Genomic DNA, 8,111 nt, shown 5'->3' with positions numbered 1-8,111 from the left:
GCTCATCCCTTTGGGTTGGGCCCTGGGTCTCCTCCTCACCCCAGAGCCCTGTGTCCCAGGGGGGGGCAAAAGCCAATCATTGTCCAAACCAAATACAATTACTGGCTGAACCCAGGTGGGTAGATTCATATGGACAGAATCAGAGAACTTTCAGGGGGGAAACCCCTAACCGTCCAGCAGTAGGACAACCAGAAGGCTCACCCTCTTCGATGGCATATTTGCAGTCACTATGAATATCTAGGAAGAGTATTTGCTACTGTTACTTTCTTTACACTACTCTCTCAACATTACCATATAATGTTAAGTGAGAAAAAAAGCATACAAAGTTAGATACATAGTATGAATACAATCATGTCTTTTAAAAAGCACAGAAATGTCTGGAAGGAATCACCAAAAACTGTCAACGCAGTTTGCCTCCCAGGAGGGGAACTGGAGGCCAGGGGATGGGATGAGAAAGACTTCTTACACCCTTTTGTATGTTTTTGATTTTGAACGATGCAAATTCATTACTTATTCATAAGTAAATAACTCAAATAGATAATAAAATGCAGATTTGAAAAAAAAAGGGGGGGGGGTGTCTATGCATTAAGACGTGGTGAAACAGCCCTGAGAGGTTAAGAGCACTTGTCTGGGTGGTGGGCTCCCTTTTCTACCCAGAGGAAAAGCTGGCCCTATGCCCAGGTAAACCAGAACATGAGCCTTGCAAACAGAAATAGGGGCCCTATCAATGCTCAGAATCTAATTTGAGGCATGAAGAAGGACATACCTGCCTTAAACCATTTCCCCATGGTATTTGAAATAGCAGCGCATGGCTTTGCCTGAAGTACAGTTTCTCTAAAGTCCCCTTGAAAACATTATTGTATGTGTGCAGGGGCGTTACCGTAATGTTATTATTTTATCACGTGAACCAAATGAAAGAGGGGGACATCTTGTAAGAAAGCTTTCATTTCTGGGAAGTATTTCTTACTGCTTTTGAGTTTTTTCCCTGAATTTCCCTAAGAAACATTTGCTTCTTTTATTAATAGCACTTATTATAATTATATATAAAAAGAACACATAATCACAGTGGAAGTTTGGAATATAGAATGGGAGGAAGCATTAAAAATTCATAATTCTGCCATCCAGGGAAGTTTACTTCCTTCTAGTCTAACCTCTTACTACTCTATTAAAAACCTTTATTATATATATAGGTAAGTGAAAAGACAAAATTGATGATGTTCTACTACCTTGTGTCTACACCTTTTTGCCTAATTAACATTAAATTGTGAGGATTTTCCTATGTCCTCAAATATTTTTGAAAATATCATTGCTGATGGCTAATATTCCACCATATCAATGTACAAACATTTATATAACCAATCCTATAGTTTCCGTTCGAGTTGTTTCCAACCTTTTGCAAGGTTTGATTATGTTGCTATGAACCTCTTATTTTAATTGCATATAGCAGAAAATCCAGTCAAGTGGGCTTAATTTAGCCTAAGAGGAGTTATTGGCAAAACCCAGAATTAAAAGGAGCATCAGGGAAAGGCTCTCTCAGGGTTTCTGCTTCATTTCTGGCCTCTCCTTCAGGTTGGCTTCTTCTTAGCCCCTGGGGCAATAGGCTTTCAAGTTCACACCTGAGGAGGTGGGAGAGCGGAGTGAGGGCTCAGGTCCTGTTTCCCTCTGGCCAATTTATGACAAGATAGCTAGGCAGGAGGGAAATAGGCTGATTGCCCTGGGGCTGGGGTCTGGCCCATCCTTGCCTAGGTCATGGTGGCAGGGTATGTATGTGGGGGTTAGGCCTACCCCTGTGGTTTTTGCACAAAAGCAGGAAGGGAAAATGCTGGCTAGGCAGCCAAAAAATGTTCTCTGCAGCCTGGCTACTCAGATTGGGGTCTGTGAACCAGCAGGCTCCACATCATCTGGAACTAATTGGAAATGCAAAAATCTTAGGGACCTCCCCACACCTACTGAATGGCAGTCTGCATTTTAATAAGAGCCCCACTCAGGAGACTGCTCATTAAGACTGAAGAGCCCTGCCCTACAGCAAACTTGATTATCCCCTGAAAACAGATCTCTAAAAGTGGAGTGGCTGGGTCAAAGAATGTGGATATTTCTAAAAGTCATGGTACATATCATCAAACTGTCCCTTATAAATAAGGCTCTATCACTTTACACTCCTACCCTGGGATCTGGGTATGTGAGTCCTAAGGCTTAAGCAATTTGGGAAAACCTCTCTTTAAGAAAAAGAATACAGGGGTGCCTAGGTGGCTCAGTCGGTTGGGTGTCCGACTTCAGCTCAGTCATGATCTCAGAGTTCTGTGAATTTGAGCCCCACCTAGGGCTCTGTGCTGACAGTTCAGAGCCTGGAACCTGCTTCAGAATCTGCGTCTCCCTCTCTCTCTGCCCCTCCCCTGCTTGCACTCTCTTCTCTCTCAAAAATAAACATTAGGAAAAAAAAAAAAAGTACAAAAGTAAATATTAAGAATAAAATCCTGAAAAATACTTCAAAATTATAATATTTAAAATTATCAATAGCTTGAAACATATGAAACTGCCATTATTTGTAGGTAAAAAAGTCACAAGTGGTTAACAAGCAATTTCACTTTTTCCCTATATTTTTGGCTGCATCCCCCCCACCCCCTCCCCTGCCCTACTTTAAAGCTTTATTGAAATGTAATTCACAAACCACAAAACTCACCCTTTAAAGTGTAGAATTCAATGGCTCACAGAGGTATGCAATTACCATCACAGTCACCTCTGGAACACTTTCATTAGCCCAAAAAGAAACCTCACACCCCTTACCTGTTACCACCCAATCCCCCAGCCTTAGGCAACCGCTAAATCTGTCTCTACAGATTTGCCTATTCTGGAAATTTCACAATCATGTAATACATGATCTTTGGTATTTAGGTTCTTTCACTTAACGTAACGTTTTCAAGCTTCATCCATGTTGTAGCATGTGTCAGCACTTAACTCTTTTTTATTGCTGGATAATAATGCACTGTATGGACATACCACATTGTATTTATCCATTCATCAGTTGATGGACATTTGGGTTGCTTCTACTTTTTTGCTATTTAAGAATAATGCTGCGGGGCGCCTGGGTGGCTCAGTCGGTTAAGCATCCTACTTCGGCTCAGTTCATGATCTCACGGTCCGTGAGTTCAAGCCCCGCGTCGGGCTCTGTGCTGACAGCTCAGAGCCTGGAGCCCGCTTCGGATTCTGTGTCTCCCTCTTTCTCTACCCCTCCCCCATTCATGCTCTGTCTCTCTCTGTCTCAAAAATAAATAAACGTTAAAAAAAAAAATTAAAAAAAAAAGAATAATGCTGCTGTGAACCTTTGTGTATCGGTTTCGTGTGAATTTTTTCATTTCTCTTGGGTTTATACCTGGGAATGGAATTCCCAAGTATATTATTAGTCAGGGCTCTCCAGAGATACAGAACCAATAGGTTTATCTGTCTATCTATCTAGTTGACTAACCTACAGAGAGATAAATAAGATAGATCTAGCATAATTGGCTCGTGTGATTATGAAAGCTAACAAGTCCCAAGATCTGCAGGATAAGCCAGCAAGCTAAAACCCAGGAGAGCCAATGGTGGAGTCAGGTACAAGAGATAGCAGCAAGAGTGAACATTTCAGTTCCAGTCTGAAGGCAGGAGAAAGCCAACATTCCAGTTCAAAGGCAGTCAATCAGGATGAATTCTCACTGACTGGAGGGAGGGTGAGCCTTATTCTATGCAGGCCTGCAGCTGATTGAATGAGGCCCACCTACTGAGCAAGGGCAGTCTGCTTTACACAGTCTATCGACTTAAATGTTAATCTCACCCAAAAACACCCTCACAGGAACACCCAAATGTCAGGGTACTCTGTGGCCCAAACTGATACATAAAGTCAACCATCATAGTAACTATGTTTAACTTTTTCAGGAATTGCCAAACTGTTTTCCAAAGTACCTGTAGCATTTTACTTTACCACCAACAATGAATGATTCCAATTTCTCCATATTCTCATCACTTATTATTATCGGTTTTATTATAGTCATTGGGTATGGAGGGCTGCATATTCTTTGCCTTTTCAAGCAATAATGATATTGCAATTGCAGTTTCTATAGAAAAAATAGGAAGGAAATGTCTTTTTTATGGCATGTTTAATGTACTTTTTTTTTTTTTTTAATAGTTTTGGGTGTCCTATTGCTACCTCTGTAACTTTCTCAGAGATGCCTGTTCAGTATAGGCATCGCTCACTGATCTCAATAAACATGGTTTCCCATGGTCCAGTCAGCCAGGGCCTTACTGTTCTGGTGCCAACCACCATGCCTGTCCTTGGGGGGGCTTGTTGGCTGAGAAGCTGAGATCAAGGTGGAACAGTGTCTTGTTCAGATCATTCTCCTTGGAGTTAACAGTGGGATCTGAACACTAGATGAAGGCCAATGGCAGAGTTTTATTGGAGGTTGAAGAACAGTTCCAGGACCACCTCTTCCAAGGCAGAGGGGTTCTCTTAGGCTGAAGCAGTGCCCCATGCCATCTGTGCAAAAAAGGCCCACACAAAGTGAGGTGACCTGAGGCTTACACTACAGAATCTCACAGTAAATGAGCTTCTGATTCTACCAGGATTTGTAACAAAGCACATTTCCTTGTAACCTCCCCCAACTCCTGCAACTGTCATTTAAAAATAAATCTCAGCCGGGGCGCCTGGGTGGCTCAGTCGGTTGAGCATCTGACTCTCGGTTTCAGCTCAGGTCATGATCTCACGTTTTGTGAGCTGGAGCCCCACATGGGGCTCTAAGCTGACAGCACGGAGCCTGCTTGGGTTTCTCTCTCCCTATTTCTCTGCCCCTCCCTGGCTTGTGCTGTCTCGGTCTCTCTCAAAATAAGTAAATAAACTTAAAAAAAGATTTATAAAAAAAATCAATAAATCAATCTGATAGGAAAAGCTTAGAATCTCATTGTTTTATTTTGTATTTCTTTGCTTATTAATGAGGTTGAACATTTCCCTGTATGATTATTAACATTTGCACATGTGTGTGTACATTTTCTATGCATGTACAGGGTCCAGCACATAGAAGGTGCTTAATAAATAAATCTTTAATAAACGGTTTTGCCCATTTTCCTTTGGAGTGTTCCTTTGGAGTGTTAGTTTGGAGGACTAACAGCTGTCCATTCAAATCTGTTCTCTTCTTCTTAAATTGTATGGCAGCCTCCTTTGCAGTTAGGTGGGTCTTTGGGTCTAAAGCTTGTTCTGAGAATGTTAGACAAAGTGCTAGAAGCCACTTACGGGTCTAACCCTTAAGACAGTAGGTTAACCTCCTCCCCAGTCTTTCCCCATCATATGTGTTTGCAAACCAGCACTGACTGACCATGAAGATGAGGACAATGCATGGAGATGGCAAGAAACAGAATGAAAAGAACGTGGGACCTTAGTGTGTACAACAGATTGAAACTCTTATGTGAGAAAACTATGGATTTATAACTTACTTGAACAATTGCATGTGGGATCTGTTCTAGCAGTGTGTGCTACCCTAACTAACATAAGCAACAATACTATTTGGTCAGAGGATTTATGGCCAAACCAGTGGACATCTGCAATTAGTCCCTAGGGATGACCAGCCTGTTCCCATAAAGATGAGGCACAGGGGAGAGGAAGAGATCAGATCAGGTTCAATGACACTGGCCTTTGAGATCACCCATTTCATTTTCCCTGCTCTTCCTAACCTAGGATGACGGACTGTATTTCCTAACATTGCCTTCTGAGAGTGAACTGCATCAATCTATTGCCTAGACCCCTTGGCAGAGCTGTTCCTTGTCATTTAAGTTAATCAGTACTTTTTTTTTTTTTTTTTTTTTTTTTGCTTTTTAAGGGTAATAAAAAAAAAAGGGGAGGGGGTGCCTGGATGGCTCAGTTGGTTAAACATCTGACTCTTGATCTCGGCTCAGATCATGATCTCACAGTTCCTGAGATTGAGCCCTGGGGTCAGGCTCTGCACTGACAGCACAGAGCCTGCATGAGATTCTCTTTCTTCTCTCTGCTCCTCTCCACTCTCTCTCAAAATAAATAAACATTAAAAAAAAAAAAAAAAAGGAGAGAAAAAATACAGACAGCAAGCTTTAGTGAACTGGTTAAAAACCAGAACATGCTTATCTAAGACACTTGTCTTATCCAGAGCTCAGTTACTAGATAGAGGCCCTCGGGAGGGCCAGAAAACAGGCCAAACAGGAGGCATGTACTGAAGCTCAATTACATCATTCCTAGAAGACCCCACAATTCCTCCCTCAGAGTACTTTTCATTGGTTCAGAAGTTCCAAATCCGGTAAAATGGTTTCCAAGCCCTCCAGAATTTGGAAAAAGTTAGAAGAGAGAGGGCTACCTCATATGGGCACAAAAACAGTGAGGGGGCAGAGGCCATCTTCAAAGTAGACTTAAGAATTGTGCCAGTGTAGCTGTTGGTGCTATTTAATGCTGTGCACATGTTAGTCACTTTGCAGTGAGCCTGGGCACCCAGATCCTCACATGACCCAGGGCCTTGGGAAATGTTAAGACAGGTTTACTAGGTATGGTTTGTTTAAGCAGTGACATTAATAAAACCTTTTAAAAAGAGTTCTAGGGATGCCTGGGTGGCTGAGTTGGTTAAGCATCTGACTTCAGCTTAAGTTATGATCTCAGTTTGTGGGTTCAAGCCCTGCATTGGACTCTGCGCTGTTGTGCAGAGCCTGCTTGGGATCCTGTCTCCCCTTCTCTCTTTTTTTTTTTTTTTTTTTTTTTTTTTAAATTTTTTTTTTTTTTCAACGTTTATTTATTTTTGGGACAGAGAGAGACAGAGCATGAACGGGGGAGGGGCAGAGAGAGAGGGAGACACAGAATCGGAAACAGGCTCCAGGCTCTGAGCCATCAGCCCAGAGCCTGACGCGGGGCTCGAACTCCCGGACCGCGAGATCGTGACCTGGCTGAAGTCGGACGCTTAACCGACTGCGCCACCCAGGCGCCCCTCCCCCTCTCTCTTAAAAATAAACAAACATTAAAAAAATTTTTTTTTATCTTGTTTTAAACGAGGTGCTTCCCACACCTGGGAAATGGGAAGGAAGCCCCTTCTCTCTTCTCTGGTAGAAGGAACAGCCATAGGTAGGCCTGATTTAGGGTGGGGTTTGTGGTTTGCGATGGTGGAGGAGGAGGTAAAACATTTGGAATGCTCCTGGCTATTCTCTCACAGAGCTGCTCTCTGGGGGATCACCAGCTGGGAATGGGGGAGCTTAGAAAAACTGCCATGGTCTCCTGTAACTTTCACAGGAGCTTCCTTTTTGCCTTGGGAATCCCCAAGGCTATGGAATCCCCAATTGCTATGGCCCAATCCCCAGTCCAGGTTGGACCCAGAGAGGCCACTCTAGCCCCTGGGGCCAGGCCTTCATTCTTGAGCTTTGGGTCCCAACACACAGAAATCCCATGGGAGAGCAGAGGCATGGGCCCTGCAGGGGTGCTCACAGGAGCACATTCTCCTGCCTTTTGGGAAGGAACTCTTACCTATGAGGAAGGAAAGAGTTGGGGGGCCTCTCTCTCTGGAATCCTGGTCTGTCTCCCCCAGGTGCCAGGAACTAGGAACCAAAGGCTCCATGAGAACTGTGAGAGACATCTTGAGCTTTGTGACTTCCTATGTCCAGTTCTGCTTTTACCTGGTGTCCTTGTTTTGATGACCAAGAAAACCCTTAACATAGAAAAAAGCAAGAGGTTTATCTTTGGCAGTATTTCTAGGAGAAAACCAGGGGTACATCCTCTTGCCATTATGGGGAGCGGGTGGTGGTGGAATGAGAGAGTGGGTTGTAGCAGTTTAAAATTTCAAATTTTGGGGCACCTAGGTGGCGCAGTCGGTTAAGCGTCCGACTTCAGCCAGGTCACGATCTCGCGGTCCGTGAGTTCGAGCCCCGCGTCGGGCTCTGGGCTGATGGCTCAGAGCCTGGAGCCTGTTTCCGATTCTGTGTCTCCCTCTCTCTCTGCCCCTCCCCCGTTCATGCTCTGTCTCTCTCTGTCCCAAAAATAAATAAACATTGAAAAAAAAAAATTTAAAAAAAAAAATAAAATTTCAAATTTTAATATCCATATCCAACATGGGGCTCAAACTCACAATCCCGAGATCAAGAGT

At 43.3% G+C, this 8,111-nt stretch overlaps 1 protein-coding gene across 3 annotated transcripts in view; it reads right to left on the bottom strand.

Annotated features, from left to right (window-relative positions):
• Positions 1–4,028: 4,028 nt before the first annotated feature.
• INO80 (INO80 complex ATPase subunit) overlaps positions 4,029–8,111 on the bottom strand; it is a 146,101-nt gene continuing 142,018 nt past the window's right edge. The window contains exon 37 of one of the 3 annotated variants that reach the window (XM_047862370.1): positions 4,029–4,088. In XM_047862370.1, coding sequence (XP_047718326.1) covers positions 4,058–4,088 — 31 coding nt within the window. In that variant the 3' untranslated portion in view covers positions 4,029–4,057. Of the gene's footprint in view, positions 4,089–6,985; positions 7,677–8,111 lie in introns of those variants that run through there. The other 2 variants (XM_047862367.1, XM_047862369.1) reach the window with 2 other exon arrangements.

The sequence above is a fragment of the Prionailurus viverrinus genome, chromosome B3, assembly GCF_022837055.1.
Source record: "Prionailurus viverrinus isolate Anna chromosome B3, UM_Priviv_1.0, whole genome shotgun sequence".
NCBI classification, from domain to species: domain Eukaryota; kingdom Metazoa; phylum Chordata; class Mammalia; order Carnivora; family Felidae; genus Prionailurus; species Prionailurus viverrinus.
This window is presented reverse-complemented; position numbering and strand designations above follow the sequence as displayed.